Source organism: Eleutherodactylus coqui, chromosome 5 (assembly GCF_035609145.1).
Source record: "Eleutherodactylus coqui strain aEleCoq1 chromosome 5, aEleCoq1.hap1, whole genome shotgun sequence".
NCBI lineage: Eukaryota > Metazoa > Chordata > Amphibia > Anura > Eleutherodactylidae > Eleutherodactylus > Eleutherodactylus coqui.
This window is the reverse complement of record NC_089841.1, coordinates 162,674,968-162,699,445: the sequence shown is the minus strand read 5'-3', so window position 1 is coordinate 162,699,445 and position 24,478 is coordinate 162,674,968. Positions and strand designations below refer to the sequence as shown.

General features: G+C 43.8%; 2 protein-coding genes across 6 annotated transcripts in view; one reads left to right on the top strand and one right to left on the bottom strand.

Moving 5' to 3' along the window:
• Positions 1 to 6,449, top strand: part of SMPD4 (sphingomyelin phosphodiesterase 4) — a 32,089-nt gene extending 25,640 nt beyond the window's left edge. For both annotated transcript variants that reach the window (XM_066603568.1, XM_066603567.1), the window contains 4 exons: positions 1,163 to 1,393; positions 1,826 to 1,957; positions 5,721 to 5,849; positions 6,027 to 6,449. In XM_066603568.1, coding sequence (XP_066459665.1) covers positions 1,163 to 1,393; positions 1,826 to 1,957; positions 5,721 to 5,849; positions 6,027 to 6,347 — 813 coding nt within the window. In that variant the 3' untranslated portion in view covers positions 6,348 to 6,449. The remainder of the gene's footprint in view (positions 1 to 1,162; positions 1,394 to 1,825; positions 1,958 to 5,720; positions 5,850 to 6,026) is intronic.
• A 4,903-nt stretch (positions 6,450 to 11,352) lies between these two features.
• MED15 (mediator complex subunit 15) overlaps positions 11,353 to 24,478 on the bottom strand; it is a 39,152-nt gene continuing 26,026 nt past the window's right edge. For 3 of the 4 annotated variants that reach the window (XM_066603560.1, XM_066603561.1, XM_066603562.1), the window contains exons 9-18: positions 21,349 to 21,465; positions 20,472 to 20,608; positions 19,100 to 19,224; positions 18,582 to 18,716; positions 18,378 to 18,441; positions 18,227 to 18,293; positions 15,372 to 15,532; positions 14,640 to 14,806; positions 13,087 to 13,185; positions 11,353 to 11,753 (exon numbers count right to left, since the gene is read on the bottom strand). In XM_066603560.1, coding sequence (XP_066459657.1) covers positions 11,617 to 11,753; positions 13,087 to 13,185; positions 14,640 to 14,806; positions 15,372 to 15,532; positions 18,227 to 18,293; positions 18,378 to 18,441; positions 18,582 to 18,716; positions 19,100 to 19,224; positions 20,472 to 20,608; positions 21,349 to 21,465 — 1,209 coding nt within the window. In that variant the 3' untranslated portion in view covers positions 11,353 to 11,616. The remainder of the gene's footprint in view (positions 11,754 to 13,086; positions 13,186 to 14,639; positions 14,807 to 15,371; positions 15,533 to 18,226; positions 18,294 to 18,377; positions 18,442 to 18,581; positions 18,717 to 19,099; positions 19,225 to 20,471; positions 20,609 to 21,348; positions 21,466 to 24,478) is intronic. The other variant, XM_066603563.1, reaches the window with a different exon arrangement.

Here is a 24,478-nt window from a genome sequence, read left to right as displayed (position 1 = left end):
TGATTTCAAGTGCAACCTCTCCTAGTTACTGGCAATTTTTGACCCCGATGAGGACATTCTCTAGGTGAGACTTCATGAGGCTTGTGCCAGTAACTCTGCAGCAGATTCCTAAAATCCTTCCAGTATGTACGTCTGCCTGGCGAGGACTGCCCTCTCTTTACACAGTGCACCAAGCTCCCTTAAGTGGTCCAGTCTGGCATTAGCTTGCCAGTGGGAGCTTAGCGGGGAAAGGAGAGATTGCTTTTTTTGTTCTGCTGTCATTGAGAACGGGTACACAGAGGGGAGAGGCGCAGGGCATTGTGGTAAGGCAGCACAACGGCGCCATCTTTCAGAACTGCTTACATCATCAGTTTACAAAGTAAGAAACAGACATTACGGCTGATCTTCCTGTCGGTTTTGAACCCATGCAGGCTGTGTGTTACAATGCTTAGTAAAATGAAAGCATTGCTATTATAAAAAAAATTCACCCTGCGTGTAGGGACAACCCCTTTAAGTACAAACTGACTAGCTACATGCCTGCAGGGGATGTATAACTTCTTGGAAGGACTATAGGCCCATTTACACAGAGCGATGATCGCTCAAAAATCGCTCAAACGACAGTTTGAGTGACAGCTTTGAGCAATCATTTTGCTACTCAGATGTGTAATAGCAATTAAGTGTGCAAATGAAGCCTTAGCTGAAAGCAGTTATTAGCCCGAGGGCTCATATCTGTATTCAGCTCCTTTGTTCTCCGACTGGAATCAATGCTATCAGCACTACCTGCTGATAAGACCACACAATGTTTTGTAGGCTGGCTTGAATTTAACGATCAGCTAGCAGTGCACGAAAAGTGCACGATGGCCACGCGTTTAGACGCAACGATTATTGCTCAAACGATCGCTTTTGAGCGATCATCGCTCCGTGTAAATTGGCCTTAACTTTTTTAGGCTTAGTGTCTGCCTCCTAGTGGCAGGAGCTATATAGCCAAGGTCTTGCTATATGTCCCCCAATGAATGTGATAAAATAATGGATTTTACAGTAAGTAACAAATCCTATTTTATCTTTATCTCCTTTCCTGAACAATTTCGTCTTACTTGTAAATATATCTGTAGTCTGTGTAATGCCTTTCTCCTTTTCAGATGTGCCTAATTCCATTTTATATGTACTTCTATGTTATGTACAGGTTTTGCGACTTGCTCAAATGATCATACAAGCCAAACAAACTGCTAAATCCATCTCTGACCAGTATCCAGATACAGGCAGCCAGACACTACTCTCCTGGTTTGGGTTAAACAGCCCAGATCTGAACACCACTTACACGGGGAATGACCTTGAGGAGTCGGGGTATGACAGTATTCGGAAAACTGATGAACACCTTGAAAAAGCGCTGGAGTATCTCAGCCAGATTTTCCGGGTGAGTGTGCATATAAACCTAGTTCAGTAGTAATCTTAAAGGGGTGTATCTATCTATTGTTCCTGTGGCTAGCAGGGAGAAACTACAAAGAGTAGGTTTCACTCTGGAAGACTCCGCTTGTCCATGATGGAATGTATATATAAACTGTGTCAGAGCCTCATTCTTTACAGTAGGTTTCCAGGGCAGCTATAATAACACTGGTCACCTCCACAAACATCTATGCATTGGTCTGACATAATGAACACAGTGATGTGTGACCGATCATGGCAGGGGTACAGCTTCATCTTTCTTATGAATGTGGTCACATATTCTGTTCATTGTGGGGGAAAAAGCTGTTCATGCCATCAAAAGCAATAGTGTTGTGCTTTATATATTGACAATGGCAAAGAGCTCTCATAAATTTATTTTGCACCTTTTTTTTTTTTTTTTTAGCTAAATTCTGCACAACTCAGTCAGCTTACAGTGAACTTCGGGCATGCCCAGGATGAAAGCCAGCGGAATCAACTACCTGATTTTGAACAAAACGAAAATGGTATTGTCCTGACCCAACTGGGCAGACAGCAGGTAAGACTATGTAATAGACGTTTGCTGGAGGGTAACGCTCGGTTGACACTTCTGTTCGTTCACTCCGGCATGGATTTCATCAAGAGTGGCAGAAAAGCTAGCACGGCATGGTGCTTTTTTCCACTAAAGTGATGGAAATCTTGACTGAAATCAGATGTAACCCACTATAGTTAACCCCTTAACGACAAATGACGTACTGGTACGTCATGGAGCGTCGGGGTATGTATGAAGAGAGGTTGCGTGGCAACCTCTCTCTTTATACAGTGCGGGCATCAGCTGTTTATAACAGCTGACACCCGCGGGCAATAGCCGCGAGCGGCTATTAAAGGGGTTGTCCCGCGCCGAAACGGGGTTTTTTTTTTCAAACCCCCCCCCCCCGTTCGGCGCGAGACAACCCCGATGCAGACTTAAAAAAAAAACAGCACAGCGCTTACCTGAATCCCCGCGCTCCGGTGACTTCTATACTTACCGGTTGAAGATGGCCGCCGGGATCTTCTTCCTCCGTGGACTGCAGCTCTTCTGTGCGGTCCATTGCCGATTCCAGCCTCCTGATTGGCTGGAATCGGCACGTGACGGGGCGGAGCTACACGGAGCCCCATTGAGAAGAGAAGAAGACCCGGACTGCGCAAGCGCGTCTAATTTGGCCATTAGACGGCGAAAATTAGACGGCTCCATGGAAACGAGGACGCTAGCAACGGAGCAGGTAAGTGAAAAACTTTTTATAACTTCTGTATGGCTCATAATTAATGCACAATGTACATTACAAAGTGCATTATTATGGCCATACAGAAGTGTATAGACCCACTTGCTGCCGCGGGACAACCCCTTTAACCATTTAAATGCCGCTGTCAATTCTGACAGCGGCATTTAAATCCCCCGAACGATGTTCAGGGGTCCCGCGCGGCCCCCCCGCGGTGAGATCGGGAGAGCCGTGCAGGTGTCATGGCAGCTGGGGGCCTAATGAAAGGCCCCAGGGCTGCCTTAGCAGACTGCCTATCAAGCCGTCCCCGTGGGGTGGCTTCATAGGCTGCCTGTCAAAAAGCAGTATGACGTAATGCTATAGCATTACGTCATACTGCAGGAGCGATCAAAGCATCGCATCTTAAAGTCCCCCAGGGGGACTTCAAAGTAAAGTAAAAAAAAGAATCAATAAAGTTTTTTTTTTAATTGAAAAAAAAAAAAAGTTGTAAAAGTTTAAATCACCCCCCTTTTGCCATATCTATTATTAAAAAATCTAAATAATAAATTAAAAATATGAATTTGATATCGCCGCGTCCGTAAAAGTCCGATCTATCAAAGTAGCACATAATTTTTCCCGCACGGTGAACGTTGTCCGAAAAAAAAAATGAAGAACGCCAGAAATGCACTTTTTTAGTTACCCTGTCTCCCAGAAAAACGCAATAAAAAGCGATCAAAAAGTCATATGTATTCCAAAATGGTACTATCAGAAACTACAGGACATCCCGCAAAAAATGAGACCTTGCTCAACTACTTCGACGGAAAAATAAAAAAGTTATTGCGCGCACAAAATGACGACAGAAAATAATTGAAAAAATTTTATGTCTTTTAAAAAAAAAAGAGTATAGTAAAAAAAACCTAAACAAGTTTGGTATCGTAGTAATCGTACCGACCCATAGAATAAAGTTATCATGTCGTTTTTGTTGCCATTTGTGCGCCGTAGAAGCAAGACGCACTAAAAGATGGCAAAATGTCGTTTTTGTTTTCATTTTACTCTACTTAGAATTTTTAAAAAGTTTTTCAGTACATTATATGGTACTTTAAATAGCACCATTGAAAAATACAACTCATCCCGCAAAAAACAAGCCCTCATACAGTGACGTGGATGGATAAATAAAGGAGTTATGATTTTTTTAAAGGGGGGAGGAAAAAACGAAAATGGAAAAAGAAAAATGGCCGCGTCATTAAAAGGGGTTAAAGGGTTCTGGTGAGCGCTGCTGGTTTCCATCATTTGACAAATCCGACTCCCTTTCTTTTTGGGCTTTTTTTTTTTTTTTTTTGCCAGTTTTGGCCTTCCGGACCAGTCCCCATTTTTTTCAAATCTGATATGTCACTTTAAGTGGTAATAACTTTGGAATTGTTTTTCTGGTTTTCACTTATGCAAGTGATTCTGAGAGTGTGTTTTTGTGCCACATTGTACTTTTGTTAGTGGTCAATATGTCTTGCTCTTTTATTTTTAAATGCTAAATTTACATAAAAAACCTTGAGAAAGCGTTGCCATTTTCCAACTTTGAATTTCTCTGCTTGTTAGCTATTTTGCATGGTAGCATATGTCTAACAACCATATGTGCTCTGTAGGTTGGTACCATTTTGAAAGCTTCATTTTATTTACACTCCTTGTCAAAAAAAAAAATCAAAACATGTGAAGGGAGGCTCTAGTGCCCTGTGGGCCGCCTCTAGCTTGGATACAAGATGTGATATGGGCGGGCATGTAGGCTTTAGTGCCCTGTTGGGCTGCCTCTAGCTTGGATACAAGATGTGATACTGGCTGGCATGGAGGCATACAGGTTGTGTATAGTATCCTGCAGCTTATCAGTCAACATTTGCTGTAACTGAACCTTTAGATCATGCAGAGTCGTAAACTGTCAAAGTTGGTGTCCCAGATGGTCCCATACATGTCCTATTGGCGATAAATCTGGCGACTGAGCAGCTGCGGAAGTGTGACAATGTTGTGGAGGCTCCTGTGACATCCTTGTATGTGCGCGACCCAACATTATCCTGCTGGAAAATACGTCTTGGAAGCCGCCATGAGAGGAACACATGTGGCTGCAGGATGTCCTGAACATATCACTGAGCTGTCATTGTCCCTCGTACCACGACTGTCCTATGCAATGGTTCCCCAGACTATCGCACCAGCACTGCATTGTACATGTACGGTGTGTGTCAGGAAGGGGTTGACGTATACCTCTTTAATACATGGTGTCCTTGACAGGGGTGTCAGACCATGAAGAATCTGAATCTAAGCCAGGGGTCTAAAGAACCACTTGTATACTGCTGTATAGTAAAGGAGTGAGTAAGCAAGCCTATGACATAAGTTTATCATAGGAAAGATAATAAATTCTCTGTATGTACTACATGTGCCAGCACACTTTTAAAGGGACCCCTAAATCACCACCAATGCCTTAGGGCTCCCACCCACTTGCGTTTTGTTAACGCGATTGTCAATGGGACTTTCTAATGTTGAAAACGCATCACACAAAAATAGCAAAACACAAACTTGCGTTTTCAACATTAGAAAGTCCCATTGACAATCGCGTTAAATGAACGTAAGTGTGTGGGAGCCCTTAGTGGGGATATCCTTATCTGTGTTGCTGCTGCTTGCATGTAAAGTTATGGGGTGTTGCTAGTCCTCTGAAGAGTTACGCAGTGCACAGAGGAAGCTGAGCCCATTTATGCATCGCATCACTTCACTGCACATGTACTAATACGACCTTGTGATGACATATCCCAGCCTGAGGGCTTGTCGGTCACGTTAAAATGGGCGTGATTAGGGACTGGCCAGCGCCGGCACCAAAATTACCTGTAAAGTTCTTTTCTGAGTTATTGCTGTAGCAGAGAACATAGATTAGGATATGTTTAGAAGCCTATTCCCCTCCCGTAGCGGGTATGGTAGTTTGGTGGTTTAGGAGTACTAGATTTAAGAAGCTCACTTTAAAGAGCAGAAAGGTTTTCTAGTAGTGGATGAACCTTTTAAACTTGCCTTGTGTGTTGAGTAAAAATGCTTTTTTTTTTTTTTTAACTTCAGATAATAAATGGATTACGCAGGTTTGACATACAGTACCTTGGTGATCCGGAGCTCCAACCAATCCGTAGCTATGAGAATGCTACACTAGTGAGATTCCTCTACCAGCTTTCCAGTGTATTAAATGAAAGGGTAAGGTCCTGCAAATGTTACCTTTTGCTGTGGTTAATCAACTGTTTTTAGAACTTACACAAACATGGCTGGTCCATAATGGTTGGCTTTGTTTTTATAAAATTGCTTTATGATGTTATTTGTGAAATGTTTTTTCACCGCAGTGCTTCATCAGGGTCGTCTTTTATTATCTTCCAGTTTGGCAGTACGTTTGCATCACTATGCAGAAGACAGGACTTTTTGGGAAGGTTTTGTAGTTATCATCTGATCAGCAGACCAGTCCAGAGAATGAGCCCCATGCCTTCCACCAGTACCTTTGACCCAACCGTTCCCCGAATAACTCTACGGTTCTTTGCCAACTATCGAGTTTTGATGTATTTGGTTTTTTTCTACTTTGTGTGTGGAAGTATGATGTCGATGGGACCCGTTTCCTGCACACTTTTCCTTCTTTTTGTATATGTTTTCTATGCAGCCGTCATGACTTTACTTACAGAACACTGGAGACCACACCAGGACTGATGCGCATGTTTGGGGTTTTTTTTTTTTTTATTTTGTCACAGCTATAGTATTTTAACGAGGGTACAAAACTACAGTCTACAAAATTAAAATGATTACTCTATATATTTTTGGTGTGTACTTCAATCACCTGTAGGAAAAGAACTTTGATAGTAATCTGTCCAGCCCTTATTTACTAAGGAATTATTACACTCGAGTCTGACTTTAAACAGTTTTATATATCCTGCAATGGAACAGTTCTTAACTTGTGAGTGACCTTGCTCCTGTACTTTCTCCTGATGTGTTTTTACAGTACAGCACTGCATTAGTACGGGACACGTGCTTCTGAGTGTAGCAGGATCTTAAGGCCTCCCTTACACAGGTGTTTTTGTACAGAGTTTAGTGCTGTGCTAAACTATGTACAACACACCCATTAATTTCATTGGGGCTGCTTACACAAGGCTGAAACCGCTGCGCTTCGACTCCGGTGCATGTTCTATGTTTGGACAGTTTCAGCCCTGCATCGCCCCTTGAAATGAATGTGCGGCAGTTTCAGCATTACTGAAACCGCGGCAAAACTTGGTGTCGTGTTTTGGGTAGCGTTAGCTGCACACTGATTTTCCGGGGAGGGCTTGCCATATAATCCCTGCCCTGAAAATCAGCCCTAGCTACACTAGTTGGGGGGGAAGCAATACTCTCCTAGCATGGGTTCTGGTTGCTGGTCTCTACCACTGCTCAGGGCAGTGTTATTGTATCTTGTCACCACCAGGAAGTAGGGGTGGAGATAAGATTGACAGGGTGGTGACACCCCCCTGTTCCTGATTGGCTGGCAGCTGCCTCCCCTTTCTTGACCTCAGAGGTCCTGGTAGTCACTGAGAATGTTGGGCAGGTGGCTGTGGGGGAAGATACTCACTTCCCCATCTGCCTCCCAGCAGCGGCAACAGGTGCTGAAGGTAGAAAAGGCAGGGAAGCAGTACCAGAGACCCCTTACCAGCCCAGCTGTCACTCTCCCCTGCATGGAGGGAGGTGATCAGCCAGCTCCTAAAGCAGTGGGGCTGCTGCCGCTGACATAAACAGATGGCGGCTGAAGAGTGAGTGCGCAGGGAGGCTTCAGTAAAGGGGAGTAGCTTAGCTCTGCTGCATCACCGCTCCCCTAGCAGAAAGAGACACTCAGAAGCCACAGTACACGACTGTGGGTGGCAGGAGATGGAAGGGGAATGCCTGTTCCAGGGATACTGATAGCAGCAGCCTTTGTAGTGAGTTTTCCTGTTAGGCTTACATTACCTCTAAATGCTTCCATGTTACAGCTGTAACATGGAAGCATTTAGAGGTAATAATGTAAGCCTAACAGGGAAAACTAAAACTAACCCTAACCCTCCGGGCCAGGCAAAAATCACTACAGCCTCTGCAAGGACCTTCAGGAATTTAGCCTATCAGGAGCGAGGGCTGTTCTTCCATGCAAGCCCTGTCAAACACAGAGCTTCCTGGTGGTAACGAGATACAATAATACGGCTTCGGCCTTCCCCTGCACTGACAGAGCTATTGCTGCAAGCAAGGCTTGAGAACCCTGCCTCCAGCAATAGATTGCTGTGATTGGTTCTCGGTGCTAGCTCGATGCCCAATCACAGTATGGGTTGTGCTGTGTCTCCCAATGAATGAGACTAGAGCGATTTTACGGGAAGTACAAAAATCTTGTTTTCTCATCCGTATAATTGGGGGACATGACTGCAGACCGTGGAACTGGTCCAGAGCAGTCCCTCAGGTGCAGGAAAAGAATGCATGCAATCAGTTTATAGCCATCTGTTAAACTCTTTGAGCAAGGGAGGTTTTTGCTGATGCAAAAGTATGCACTTTGGACAACGTTTCTAAATAATTTTACCAAGAGGTCCATGTAGCGGCCTCACACACTTGAGTAGCAGAAGCACCATTGTGTACCTCCCACAGCCGAGTAGAGTGTGCCATAACGCAGAATAGATGTGCTCTGCCCTTGGCAAGGTAGGGCCTCTACCACTGCTGATTGGATCCTGTGAGAGATGACCACTTTCCAAGCCACCAGACCATGCCATGAGCAGTCAGGAATCACAAACAGAGCGAGCAAGAAGCTGTCTGAGAAAGGTAGGTCCACACGGATTGCACAAGATGTAGTTTGCGAAGAGCACGTTCTTTCAGGTAAACTGCAGAGGGGCAAAATGAAGGAAGAACAATTTCCTCATTGAGATGGTTTTGCCAATAAGTTAGGTAGAAATGAAGGAACTGGGCGTAGGCCCACTTTGTCTTGATGAAAGACAGTGAATGGCAGTTTAGACAACAGTGTGCGCTCAGAAACCCAATGGATGAGGTGACCAAGGCCATGTTCCATGTCAAAAGGCAAGCTGGAACCTCCTTCAGCGTCTTGAATGGATGAGAGTAGCACATCAGTACAAGATTAAGGTCCAGAGGCGAATGGTATGGAGGGGTGTGGCCTTTGTTCTTGTGATGCCTTCTTATTGTCCAAGCTCTTAGGACTGGGACAGCAAAAGGATCAAAATTGAAGTAATTACTTCTGTGGAGCTCTCACATGTCTGGCTCTGTTATGTGGCAGGTGAGAACTTTTTCCACCTGTGGCATCAGCAATGATCTCATCCAGTCTAGTACTGAACAGTCACGAGCCAACACAAGGAATGCTCGTTAAGGACTATTTGAGGAGCCATCTGCGTCCCAGGGTTTTAGCCACAAGGTCCGGTATGTGTCTGCGTTCGGGAAGCTTTACCAATAAACTTTGTGCATCAGATAAGCCAAGTAGGAATGTCTGCCAATTCTTGTGGAGGAGACCTGGAAAGAATACCTGTGCATATCGCTCAGTCATTTAGTAGTGGCCTTGCTGATCCAGAAAGAGGCAAAAACTGGCCTGAGCACTAAACCCACTGTCTTTGCTAGAGCTTCAATCTCCGTCGCACACATCTTGAAAAGAGGAGGCATCCACAATAGGAAGTGTGATATATGTTGTCAAATGGGACACAAGTGGATCCACTGCTGTTGAGACAACCCTTTCTTCACTAACTCCTCTGGAAAAGGATACATGAGAGAAAAGGAGAAAAGATACAGCTGTACTAGGCATCTGGGCGGATAGCTGAAAGGTGTCCTTTACGACAGCTATCAGGCTGTCCTCACTAGGGGAGTGTGGAAGCCTCTGTCTGAGTCCGACCCAGCCAACAAACAGCTCGCTCTCTGAGCGACTATTGTGCCTGGAAGACAACACAAGAGAGTTGGATGAGTGTAGTGAGCAGGAAGATCTATTCCACTGCTGTGGTCTACTACAAGACGAGTCCTGCCTGACAGTCTACTCCGCTAGATACAAATCCACCTATTCAGAATGTAGCTGTCCAAAATGGCATGAGACGCCCTGATAAGGTGCGAGACCACCTACGACCGCGAGCGAGCCCATTCCAGGTCAGCATGGTAGAGCAGGAGGGGTGCTTGTAGTAGATTCTACAGCCACCTGCTGCAATGGAATACAGTTAGAGCAAAGCATCTCAAATTGCTCGCATGTGAATTTTTTTCCGAAGCGAGAGCACACATAGTACGTGCCTCTAGCTGATCCTTGTCTAGAATTTTCTGCTCTGGTGTCGAACATGGGTGCTAGAAATGCTGCAGACTGTTATTTAGTATAAAAACAGTTGCCCTCATTCTGTTTCCTCCTGGCCTAATCTAAGAGCAACAGCGGGAGCCAATGGGATCACAAACGGATTGGGGGAGAGCAGCAAATTCTCCTCACCACCGAGCGCCATTAGAACATGCCCCGGGAGAGTGGCCAAAGGAGGCCAGAGGTCAAGGCCTATGGTTTTGGCCCCTAGCCCTTTACAGGCCACATGGTGGCCAAGTGCAGAGAAACCTGCTTGTAAAAAAAAGGCTTCCCTAGGCCAGAGCAGGACCTAGTGCTGCTCCTAGTAAGGGAGAATTGGGAAAGTGTGGAGATACCTCTCCAGGATCTACTTAACCTTTGAGAAAGGATGAAAGGTCCCTAGTTCCATCACTGCCCCCCTCACCTGCCTTTATAGGAATGCTCAGGGGAAGAATACCAATCGCTGGCAGGTCACGGTCAAGGTAAAGCGTAAACATGTCTCCTTTTCCTCTGTTGTCTGTCCTGTACTCAGAACAGTTAACTCCATCTGTTCGCCCTCTGCAGTGGGGTAACAGGGAGAGTCCTGCCTCCCTAAATCCAAGAGGTAGTTGAAGACTACAGATCTGCCACCTATGGACACCAAACTAAAAACGGATTAGCTTTATGCATGCAGGAATATAGCTAGTAGGAGAAGCTTACACTTTTTCTGCTTAGTGTCTTCCATCTTGTGGCAATAGCTATACCCAAGGTTTTCTCCAATGATAGATGAACAATCCTTGTGCCCTCTTTATTTGGGCTCCAGCAGTCAATGACTGCCTAATAAGTTTAAAGGGGTTGTCTCACGCCGAAACGTTTTTTTTTTGTTTTTTTTCTCCATAGGCCCCCCGTTCGGCACAGGACAACCCCAAGGGATGTGTTAAAAAAAAAAAAAAAAAAAATAATACATATTACTTACCCGAATCCCCGCTCTGCAACTTCTTCCTTCTTCTACCTTCACCAAGATGGCCGCCGGGATCTTCACCCACGATGCACCGCGGGTCCTTTCCCATGGTGCACTGTGGGCTCTGTGCGGTCCATTGCCGATTCCAGCCTCCTGATTGGCTGGAATCGGCACACGTGACGGGGCAGAGCTACGCGATGACGTTTAGAAGGGGGTGGAGCCAGAACGCCGCTCGTGCCGGACAGAGCAGAAGGGGAGAAGACCGCACAGCGCAAGCGCGTCTAAAAAAGCAAGAAGACATCAGAATTAGACGGATCCATGGAGACGGGGACGCTAGCAACGGAGCAGGTAAGTGAATAACTTCTGTATGGCCAATATTTAATGCACGATGTATATTACAAAGTGCATTAATATGGCCATACAGAAGTGTATAACCCCACTTGCTGCCGCGAGACAACCCCTTTAAGTTACAGGAGTTATAACTCAGATGGGAGGGAATCTGATTTATTACAATAAAATGCAAAACCATGTACAAAATATGCCTGAAGACATCAAGCATTAGTTCTCATACACATTAGATCACATGCTCTGCCACTGGTTTATGCTAGATGCTTACCACAGCAAGGTGTCTATTTTATACTAATGTAGGCACAGAGCTGTAATGTAAAGACAAAGCACTCCTTATCTTATCTAACTGCTAATGGCAGATAAGGTAACATATACAAGAGTATAGAGACAGTCCAGGGCCATGACTATGCAACTGCCAGGCAGGCTTGCCGTATGCTCTGTGCCCAGGTTGTCAGGAGGGCTGTGAGCGAGTGCTTGTCAGGAAGCTGGAGAAGTTTCGATGTCATACAGCGATATACAGACTGCAGGAATGGGTTTGCTTCTGAAAAAAAACAAAAAAAAAAACTTGAAGAACAAGTCATTAAGAAATAAAGGGTATTTCCATCTAAGACATTTAAACAGGGGGTTGGCAGGAATATAGAGACAGCTGAGCTACATAAGCCTCCAAAAACTCCTACAAAAGTGAAAGAATCACAAAAACTGCATAGAAGCGACCTACAGTGTTCCTGCAACTCCCATTCACCTCTATTGGAGTTAGGTAAACAGTGTAGCGCAACCCTTTTTCTGATGGGTAGGGTATACAGACTCCAATTCCAGAATGAAAACACCCATTTAAGAACCTTTTATTTTTCTGAATCAACACAAAGATGCAGTTTTAGGCCAGTTTGACACAAACATTATAGCAGTGTCTGTAATATGGATGCGTGTCCCAGCCTGACCACATGGTTTACTGAACTGTCACCAACATGGGAATATATAATGGTGACAGTTCTGAGCAGTAAACCCCACAGTCGGGCCAAAAAACGCACAACGGTATTAAGGATGCAGAAATGCCGCATTCGAAATTACAGTGTTTTACTGCAATTTCAAGTAGCATTTTCTAACGCATTGTACGGCATTTTTAAAGCACCCCATTGTTGTGATGGCTTTAGCAGGCAAAAAAAAAATAAAAAAATGAAAATGGAGCAGACAGCACTCAAAAATCACAGCGTTTCTAAACACAGCCCTCTTCAAGTGCTGCAATAAAACGCTGTAAGACACCTCCATTGATTTCAATAGGGCTTAGACTAGTGCTCAAATCTAGCATTTTCAACGCCCCATTTGTCGAGCACTGTTATATTTTCGGTTGTGTAAACTGTCAAAAACGAGGTAGAACGCTACCGTGTTTCCCCGAAAAAAGGACAATGTCATATTAATTTTTGTTCAAAAAGGTTTAACTTTTTTACATGTATAGCTGCCTGGACACTATTTAAATTGACTTTAACTGTTAGCAGGGCTTAATTTTGGAGTATGGCTTATATTTCAAGCATCCTCAAAAAGCCTGAAAAATCATTTTGCATCCTCAAAAATTCAGGAAAATCATGCTAGGTCTTATTTTCCGGGAAACAGGGTATGTACAGCATTTTTACTGAGAAAATGAGTGGTGACGTCATCGGCTGGCTTTGCCCGTGTTGTTACTGCAGAGTAACACTACTACAAGCACAGCAACAATGCAGGCAAACGCTCACACTAAACGCTGCACAAAGCAGCTCTGCCCCAGTCATGCCTGTGTGAGAGGCATTAATGTGTATGTGAAACTGGCCTTATGCAACACCTGTGAATTAAAGAGGAGCTGCCCGCTTCACAAAGCCTGTGTGTGGAATAGTCTCACATACCATACTGCCGTGGATTGTCCATCCACAGTGGACTCTGCTCGGGGTAATCTGCTGGGACGCTGAGCTGCAGCGGAGGCACACTTGGGAGGTTTTTGTCATCTGGATTAATAAATAAAATACATGGGTACGTTAAGTGCGATAAACCTGAAGACCCATCACCGTGTAGAAGACCGGAAGAAATATCACAGGATAAATATCACCTGTTAACCCCTTAAGGACATCGCTGATTTTGGCCCAAAGGGCACAACATTATTTTGGGGATTTCCATCACCACTTTTCAAAAGCCATAACTTTATTTTTCCGTTGCCATGGCCGTATGAGGGCTTGTTTTTTTGTGTGGCGAACTGTAGTTTTCATTGGTACCATTTTTTGTGTACATATAATGTATTGTAAATCTTATGTTTTTTTGGGAAGGCAGAAAGAAAAAAATTCTGCCATTTCTTTTTACAGTGTTAATCATGCAGCATAAATGGCATGATACTTTATTTTCTGCAAGTCGATATTCTTGCGATACTGCAAAAATTTTTTAAAGGTTTTTCTACATTTGCACAAAAACTCTTTAGGGAAACAATTATTGGACTTTGAATACAATGATGTAGATAAACAAATTTCCACAGATGGAGCTCTGTGAGGGATTGTTTTTTGTGTGATGAGTTGTAGTTTTTATTGGTACCATTTTTTGGGTAAATAAGGCTTTTTTAGAGGCAAAACTAACAGAACAAGCATTTTACCTCAGTTTTTTTTTTGGTTTTTTTTTTTTTAAACTACAAACTTTTTTGTCCAGTTTTCCCTATTTGTATAAAAACATTTTAACAAATCCAATATTTGGTGTCATCGTATCCGTAATGACCCTTACAATATAACGGAACACACCATTTATCCTGCACAGCAAAAACTATTTAAAGAACAATGTTTTTGCCGTGCAGTATAAATAGTATGTTCAATTTATTGTACAGGTCATTCCGGATGTAATAACAAATGTGTTATTTAAAATTTGCACTTTTTTTCATTTAGTTATCTTTAAATCACACACACAGAAGTGCGGTAAATTCTCCAAGTGGATCTAAAGTAGCAGGCAACATAAATCACATATTGCTGAAGTTGAGCTGCAGTGTGGATATTTCCATTTGCAACGCGTAAAGTGGGGGATTTTACGCATTGACGGGATAACAAATTTTACACCAACACGAAGGCCACTCCAGGAGACAGAACCAAAAATGCACCAAATCACAAATATATACATCTATCAAAGAAAGAGTGCAGTACTTGTATTAATGAGAATACGTCGTTTCTATATGCTGGAGGTGTTGTGAGACTCATCATGCATGATGGTTTCATTGCTTTTAAATGTCTTGTATGTATACCTTTCAGCTTTGTAATTTAGAGATTAGTTGTTGTTTATTTTGAGTCTTGCACTCTGATACACTGACGGGGCAAGTCAAAATTCAGTATTTAGGAACAGGTCTCAAAATGTAACATTTAACTACCAGTGAGCCAAGGACAACAGAAGTGTCCATACACACAAGTACAACTTCCAGTGCATCAATACTCACCTAATTTACAAATGAGATGGACCGTTCCATTATTACTGCAGTGAGAAGGATCAAGGTTGACCAAAAATCTGGAGTGCAATTTTGCAACCTCCCCCTGGAGAACATTGGGAATAGTTTGTCTCTCATCATCCTCAAATTTTCTCTTTCGGGGAATAACCGTTTGAGCCCTAAAAATGAAAAAAGTCTCTGCATCAGTCACATGCTCTGCAAGGTATAACTGGATTAGCAGCTACTTCAAGCTAGATCTTGATTAATGCATCTCTGCAAGATAGTAACAAGCAGCAACTGCCCTGTGTTCTTGTCATAAAACTTAAGGCTACTCTACTGAGAAATTCTGCAGAGGTTTACTTCACGGATTTCTGTCCGATGCAATGCTGCTATGGGAGGATTCAACCCAGCACCCTCATCAGTGTTGGCACACACATTTGTCACCACTGAAGCTAGGTAAAAAAATGTTGCTATTGGGAGTCCAATCGCCATATACATGTGTATTTAAATCATGCCCAGCTCGGTGCCAGTGGTACATGTGTGTGCCAATTTGAATCCATACCACCACCGCACCTGACAAGCCAAAAAAGGAACACATTGAGCAATTTTTCAGTAGTGCAACTTCAGACTTTGGTTGTACAACTTAAAGCAATCATACTTTTTTTAATGGCTTTTTCTAACATAACAGCACAAATGTAAAGACTATCATGGTTGTTTCTGTCAGGCAGGGCTGTACTAACTTACGTGATGGGCTGTCCATGAATAGCAGTCATAGCTGGTACAAATGTCCGGTACAAGGAGTGGTTAAATACAGGTGATCTAATATTTGCCAGAACCGCATCCAACAATGGTTGACACAAATATTGCTGCTTGGTGGATGGAACAGTTGGAGGAGGAGGAGTTGTCTGGAGAAGAGGTAAAAATGACAGGAGCGTCAATTAAAAGGTCTCACCATAAATAGGTACAAAGCGACATAAGATTCATATTAACTGGCAGTTTGCAAAATTACTGGAATCTTTCTGTATATACACACACCCCGCAACTATTTTTTTTTCTTTAACCCCTTAGTGCTGAGCATTTACGACAAAGTGCCTGGTAGTGTATGAATCAGGGTCAGGTGTTACACCTGCTCTATATGCAGCAGATGTTAACTACCGTATTTTCCGGCGTATAAGAGGACCCCTCCAACTATCGACTTATACGCAAGGAATACAGTGTAGGAAAAAAAAAACAATACTCACCTCCCGCGGCGTTCTGCGGCGCTGCTGCAGGCTGTCGCTCCCTCCTTCTCGTCAACAAAGCATTGCTTTATGGATGCGGGGCTTGAAATCCCCGCCTCCAGAAAGCTAATGCTCTGAATGGCTAACTCAGCGCGGCGTCAGCCAATGAAGGCCAGCGCTGCATTAGCCAATCACAGCCATTCAATGACACCCTATGGTAGATGCAAGAGGAAGGTCGTTTTCTGGCCCTGAACATATTCCGTACAACAGGGTTCACAAATCCCTGATCTTTTAAGAGTGTGGGTTTTACAGCCACATCTTCAAATGTAGAGTATGCAAACGTGGGTGAAGAGCCGGGCCCTGCAGCAGATCTTATCTGCTGGTAAGGGCCAGGGCATGCCAACCACAAGATTGACGTACCAAGGACCAAGTTTGAATCTATGAGGACCATAGGGACACCCTCCATCTCTGATTTCTTGAAGGGAAGTGGGAGCAAAGGCGTTGGTGGAAAGGGGTACAGGGACGATAAATGGTTCCATGGGATCACTACAGTGTCTATCGTCCACGATTGAAGATCACAAAACGAAGAACAGGGTTTCCGACTGTTGAGCCTGGATGCCAGCAGATCCACGTCTGGCGTGCCCCATTTCGCACATATGTCTATGAAGACTAGACATGGATCGGATGACCAACCAAAATCTGAATCAGGCACAGGTGGATGGCTCCAAATTCCAGTATGCTGATGTGGAGGGATGATTGGACCATTATCCCTGCAATGTCAGGCTGCCTAGGATTCCCCAACCCCATCTACCCCAGCCTTAGAGGCTGGCATCCGTGGTTAACACCTTTTCAGTGGAGGGAGTGGAAGCACATCCCCGGAAAGAGGGTTGGATGATATTAGCCACCAGAGGAGGGAACGACGGACTGACTGAGGCAGAATTAAGGGCCGATTCAGGAATTCACGCAATGTCTTCCAGCAAGCCAAGATGGCTCATTGACGTAGAAGAGTGTAAAACTGCTCGTGCGGTACTGACTCGAACAGTACTAGTAGCCTGGTGGCATCCAGGGAGGCCATGCAGATGACTTAGCTGAGCCTGGTTCTTCTGCTCTCCTAGCCAGGCAAACTCCTCCTGTGAAGCACCGGAGAGGACTCCTGGCACAGTTTTGCCCATTCAAATATAATCCTACGGACCCCATGATGAGGCGAGGAGTGGACGAAGTGAACCGGTCACCTCAAGAGACGATTGGCAAAAGATTTCAGCCATCCATCATGCTGGTCCTTAAAGGATGACACATCTGCCAGTGCAGGGTAGTACATTTGGACAGGCGACACACTGGGACAGCCGATTGTGAAGACAAACCTTTTTTAATGTATCTGTTCAGGGAACAAATACATAATGTCCAAGCGCTTAGGCTTGAGGAAACATTTTTCCTGGGTGGATCATTCTTTGGTCACAACCTGCTCAAATACCACAAGTGGGGAATGTTTTATACGAATGTCTGGGATGTCAGAAGGAAAAAGAAGTCTGCGGTTGTAGAGGAATTGTGGTCTTTCATATGAAGAGTCTTTTACTGCTGTATGAGAGCTTCTACCATAGCAAAGACTTTGAAAGACTGTTCCTCATTTGCTCTCAGAGTGGGAGCTATCCCTAGAGAGAATTAAGTGGGATGCTGTGGGTCAGGGTAACTGTGTATGACCGTGCGACCTTGAGGACCATTGCCATTTGGAGGTCCTGCCACACGCATGTTCCGGTAGGAAATATTCTTCAGCATCCCTGGGACAGGGACATTATTTGCTTTTCTGAGAGGCAGGCACTTAATGCAAAGGGAATCCTTTTGCCAAATTGAAAATTTAGTACAACAGCGATCCAAGTGAGTGGATCTTGGCTGGCGGGTCACAGAAGGAAGCAGCAGGGAAGTCAATGGCAACCCTGTTGTCTCTCCTCAGTAAAGGAATTCTATTACCCTGTGAACCCACACAGTCCAAAGAACTCCAGTATCATGAAGACCTGCAACAGGAAGGTCTGCTTTCTATGGACACTGAGCTAAAACGGATTTAGCCAAGTAGCTAAAGGAGAAATACAGCTAATAGGAGGAGTCAACTCTTCCTTTCCTTACTGTCCGCCTCCTAGTGGTAGGAGCTATACCAAAGCTGTGGTGTGACCCTCAATGACACAGCCAAGAAAAAAAAATATTAAAAATATTAGTTCTGGCTTTAGGAAGGGAGCTAAGACAGACTAAAGTTAGTGCCAAGAGGTACACCTCACTTTTCTTGCTTGGATTGATGTGGTTGATGCAGAAAAGTAAGTAATAAAACAAGAAGTTGGTTAAAAGTAGTAGAAGAATGCATAAGGAATAATTTGAGATACATTTACTTACCACTATCATGTCATTCTTAAGCTTCTCCAGTGCAATTTCACATTTCTGCAAGGTCTGCAAGGGGCACCTTTATTTATAAAGAAAAATCATGTAAAATGCAGAAATGAACAGCCTTGAAAAGACAATTTTTTGGAGGACAGCATGCACATACCTCTTAGATGGATCAGTCAAAATATCCAACAGACTCTTCATTTTACTTAAATCTTTCTTGCGATCTTACAATAAAAAAAAAAGTTATAGTTAGCAAACAAGTTATTCTGCAGAAGGTTTGGAGCAGTTAAATGGGTGGACCATGTTTCAAATAAACCTGCCTAAATAATGAAATAACCTATAAATGGAACGGGTAGGTGCTCACCTTCATTCTTATCAATCTTGTTAATCATGCGTCGTAAAGGCTCTATATACTTGGAGAGTTGTTTCAGCTTTTCTAAGTACTGTTGTTCATCTGACTGGTTGGCGCTTGCGGGGCTCATTACAGAGTTTGGATTACCTAAGTCATAAATCAACCAATTAGTTTTCTCCAAAAAAAAAAAGCTTTCTGATCTTCAAAAGGAAAAAAACAGGCCAAGCCATACACAGACATTTTCAGTAGACATAGCAGAAAGGGACATCAGTGCAGATCTGAAAGCTTGGACCTGAACTTCATCCTAAAAAAGGAACTGAGGCAGACAATACTCTAATAGTCAGACCCCTTTAGGTCCCATGCAGATATGCTTCATTAAATAACTCCAACCCAGTACTCAGAGTAAAGAGCTCAAAGACCGAAGCATCATCGTTCTGACATTTCTATATGCCTGGTATGCGGCAGTGACTTTACAGACAAGACCATGTTTTTTTGCAATAGTTCTATTGGCGAGATGCTGCAATGCTTACCTGGAGTATTGAGGGGTCCTGGAGAGGGCACACTGAAATTCTGAGGTGTTCGGGCAGAGGCTGGGCTTTGAGAAGGCTGTGGAGATGGACTGGGCATGAAGCTTGGTGAGGGTGCTGTACCTGAGCTGAAAAAAACAAAAGCAAGAAATGTGAGAGTATTCTGGGCTATTTGTACTGATGACTAATCTTACTGAGAGCCGGACCTGTAATTACCAACTCCGGCCACCACACAGGAGTTGAAGTTGACTCACTTCCGTTCCATACCCCGTGTTTTGTCAATAACAGTGGGTGCCCGAACAGCTGATCAGCTGGGGTCCTGAGTGGCGGACCTTAGCTGATCAGTTATTGATTATCTATCCTGAGAATAGCTCATTAATAAAAAAAATAGCCTGGAAAACTCATTGAACATTTCCACAAAGAAAAACTGAGCATACAGCCTTTTCAAGCCGAATCTGAACATTTGTACTATTTACTATAAATCTAAAAAACATGCATCTGGCATCCAGATTAAGTGCATCTGGACTTATTACCAAGGAAATAAAATAACAGATGAAAGGAGTAGAGCAACAGCTTATTTACATGTATGTCCTTTCAGGGCCTCCGTGGCTGATTTCTGTTAACATCCACAACAAAGATGGCAGTTGATGCTTTTTGACTGTACATGATAATTTACATGAATATAAAAAAATAATAACTACAGTGTGCTCCCAGCAGGCAGAGATGGTAGTGGCTCTAGCTGGTCATGTGAAGCTGTGCTGATGCATCATGGGATTGCTAGCACAGCATAGGGAAACAGAAAGCAGGGAGAAATCTAGCAATCAAGATAATGTATGATAAGTTTCAGACAAGAGGGTGCACTGAATAGAAGTGAGTGCAATATACATAGACCTCCAAGTGCGATAAACAATGAGGCAAGAGGTGCAGTGATGAAAAATTTCTCCCTCTGCTGGAATGGCCCATTAGGAGGAAACTTACTGCACTAGATTAAAAAAAAAAAGTGTAATGTATTCAAAGTGTGGCATGTACATCATGAAGATGAACAGTGCAGCCTGATGTCTTCTCATCTTCAACACCGTTTTGTCCTGAGACAGGAGGTTATATCACCTGCAGTTGTCCTTAGCTGCCAATCCCTAGACCGCGCTGGTCATCAGGACCTGGAACTAGTGAATCGGAGAAATTGCAAAGAAAGACTGCAGGCAATATACCCCTCCTTTCCACTTCGGTCCTAAGACAGAATTTGGTCCTGAAACTGAAGGGTCAGTTTAATTCTCCAGGAGGCATCGAGCTTGAATCCTAAAGGGGACAAGGTTATGCACGTGTTCTTTGTTTTAGATAACATGACAAGGTAAAATCATAAAGAGCAATTGCACACCTGACATTGGAGTTGGGTTGAGACATAGGCTGTGATGGTTGTGGGGATGGCTGCGGAGGTGGTGGCATGGATTGTGGAGTCTGTACTTGCTGTACGGGTGATGGAGACGACATTAAGGAAATGCTGCTTTGGTTTACCTGAAATGGAAATTACAATTGGGGAAGGGAGGGTTGGGGGGGACACAACAAAAAAAAAATCATTAAGTGCTCTCGATGACAGACGATTAGGCAATTTGTGTATTAGTTAGTTAAAATGCGGTGATGCATCATCATTTTCCGGACCTGTAGAGATATTTAGTGCTGAAGATATCTTCATACAGCCACCTGTATTAATATGGATTTAGCTACATTTCTGCGGTCCGCTTGATGCTAAAAACATTTTAGATTAATTACTATTTAAAAGAAAAAACTAGAAGCGCTCTACAAAACTGCCCAATGAAGGACATAGAGCAGCCTATAAATCAAGCTTGACACTTTCTGGAAGGCTTCAGCACTTCTGTGCCTTACAAGACGAACTCCGGATACAACACCACAACCTTAATAAACCTAGAATATAGAAAGTATGCAAGTAGCAGAAAGCAAAACATTCACTTAAGAGATGGAAATGTCAGGGTTGACCAGCTAAAATAAAAGGGCACTCTAATGGAAATGTGTATTGGTTTACGTTTTGATTAGCTATTCTATGGAGTGAGAAGAAAGCAAGGACACAGGCACACTGTTACGCTAGTACTAACAGACCAATATTAGGCACCACAGTCCAAAACGCAAACTACAGAGGAAACTACTGAAAAGCCGACAGAAAGAGGCCGTCCTCCATGAACGAGTTTAAATCAAGAGGGACTGAACGACAGCTCTGGCACCCACAAGTCAGCCAATACCTGTGGGATCTGCGATCCTCCCATTGGGGTGGAGCTTGGAGGCGTGTCAGATGAAGTGGTGGGCGGGAACCGTGACCTTACTGCCATCCCACCTCGAGTCATAGCGGCGGTGATCATCTTTGGGAGGACAGAGTGACAACAGACAAAAGTAAAACAAGAAATGCAGTGCAAGTGGCGAGAGTGGGGGTGGGGGGAGGAGTGCATGCAAAAGCCAGAGGTAAGGGAGCCCAGAAGCACCCTAAAAACTACAGATGTGTTCTACCAGCACCCCAAGCATGGAACACCTACACTAAAAGCTTTCAGAGCGTAGCTATCTCAAAAGATCAGCCCCAGAACTCCTTTAATGGTTGCCACATTAGCAAGACTACAAATGGTCTATTCCTCTTTAATTAGTCTATGACCATTTTGGAACTCAGAATTGCTCCATAAATGTACAACATATCATGGCCAAACACTAAAGACAACAGCATGTCACGTGGTCGCTGCTCATTTATCCATAAAACGCTGAAAATTCCTCCTCGCTTCCAGCATCACAGGGACTTGTGTCTTACAGTAAAAAACGAACCAGCCTCAAATGGGCAATAGAAGGAAAGAAGATAAAGACGCACAGAGACTGCAGGATTCTCTGCACAGGTCCGTTAGAAATCTTTCAGAGAGCTCAGGGATTGGTTTCCTGCTGATCTGTTCCATTTTTGGGTGGTAAATGACTGATAGGTGCAAGGCTCAGGGTCCTTTCACCCCAAATAGGTGCAAGGCTCAGGGTCCTTTCGCCCCAAATAGGTGCAAGGCTCAGGGTCCTTTCGCCCCAAATAGGTGCAAGGCTCAGGGTCCTTTCGCCCCAAATAGGTGCAAGGCTCAGGGTCCTTTCGCCCCAAATAGGTGCAAGGCTCAGGGTCCTTTCGCCCCAAATAGGTGCAAGGCTCAGGGTCCTTTCGCCCCAAATAGGTGCAAGGCTCAGGGTCCTTTCGCCCCAAATAGGTGCAAGGCTTAGGGTCCTTTCGCCCCAAATAGGTGCAAGGCTTAGGGTCCTTTCGCCCCAAATAGGTGCAAGGCTTAGGGTCCTTTCGCCCCAAATAGGTGCAAGGCTTAGGGTCCTTTCACCCCAAATAGGTGCAAGGCTTAGGGTCCTTTCACCCCAAATAGGTGCAAGGCTTAGGGTCCTTTCACCCCAAATAGGTGCAAGGCTTAGGGTCCTTTCACCCCAAATAGGTGCAAGGCTTAGGGTCCTTTCACCCCAATAGGTGCAAGGCTTAGGGTCCTTTCACCCCAATAGGTGCAAGGCTTAGGATCCTTTCATACGGAGTGAAAAATCATTCCAACATGCGAATGACGACAGTCATTTACTCTAAAAGCACCATAACAGTCGATGCAGGGATGGCATGGACTCAGGACCTGTGTCAACACCCTCACTTGCGAGTGGCAGCTGTATTAAACAGCTGGTGCCCTGCACTAATAACCGGGATAACACAAACCTCAATCTCAATCGTTTAACCCCTTAGATGCCACGACAACTGTGCCTGCATTACCAACCCAAGCCAAATTGAATTCAATGGGAAGCTGTGCCTGCATTACCAATCTGGGTTGCTGCAATGTTGACAGAGGTATCTGCCTCTTGCTCTGTCTGCACCAGCAGCAGGCCAGGCGAACCCAGAGCGGCGGACTCCCATCAATCAACAATTAATGACTCACCCTGAAGATAGTCACCAATAGTAAAGTCCTAGAAAACGCTTTTCAGGTTGCATTCACAATGCAGTGTCTGTATTTGGGCAGAAAACACATTGGAAACACATGGACAGCGGTCCATCCAATGTCTGATGTACATGGACTCTGCACATTGCGTGAAACTGATAACAGGCCATGAAGCGATATTTTTCACAGGGACCATCAATGCCCAGCCTCATTGGATATTGTGGCTCTGTTCATGGAATACACGGCCCATAAATACTAAATGGGCCCTAAAAAGGATCTTTAGCATCCCTTTAAAGTGAGGTTATGCTGACTGCTACATATGAAAAAAATGTTATAGACTCCATTATTCAGCAGATCTAAAGCTAGTGAAATCTATAAATCAAGACCAATGACTAATTCACAGAACAGCTAAATACCCCTCTTAGAGCGCCGCATACACCAAGTAGTAATGTACTGCGTGAAAGAAATCAATATATATTGAAAAATATCATCTCTTATTGCAGAAATCCTCAGGAGGAGTCTGGCTTTCAGCAACCATTAATTCCAACCTACATATATGCAGGTAATTCAGTTCAGTATAGGCATCCAAGTAGATCAATACAAGCTCTGTGGCAAACAGTCAGGACTCCCAAACCCCCGTACCGCTGGGATTTAGGTCTCTAGATGCTCAAACTGTTAGATTCTAGCTGTTAAAAATCCATGCCAAATCACACCGATTTTACGGAATTGAAGTGATGAAATACCTTTTTGTGAATACCAACCTACTTAAGAGAAAAAACAAAACAAAAAAAGCGTCAAACACAAAGTTTTGGACATTTGCACGGAGTATACAGCTCCTGTGTGAAGCCGAAACCATTACTTATCTTACCCTGTTGGCTACGGATACAAGATCATCATACTGTACGTTAAATTAAGAATCGCATGTAGACCTCTAACAGGGAGAGCATTGCAGGAGCCAAATAGTATTTTAGGTGGCCAGATAAAGACCTTAATAAACACCAAGAGAACAATCCAAAAACAATTGGTTGCCAGTAATCAAGGGCACCACCTGTCACGATCACCCCCCCTCTAAAATAGATTTCACTGTCAGGGAAATTGAAGAAAAAAAAAAAAATCAATGGTTTCTTATTTCTTTTTCTCTAATTTTCACTTTTTCTTATGTTTTTCTTATTATTGTTGTGTTATATGTTGAAACTCATGTTATGTATACTTATAAGAACAAAATTTTCTTTAGGGCTCATGTCCACGAGTGTTGCGTAATTCTGCGTTCATATACTTGAATAATGCACTGAGATGTACAAGTCTGGCAATTCTCCAATAAAAATACTAATGGTTTAAATAAAAAAAATAAAATAAAAAAAAAGGGGGGGGGGGGGGCGTGGGGTTCTAGTGCTGCTGCTTTTCCTCCTGAGCCGCATGTACCTGCACCATTAGGTTCCAA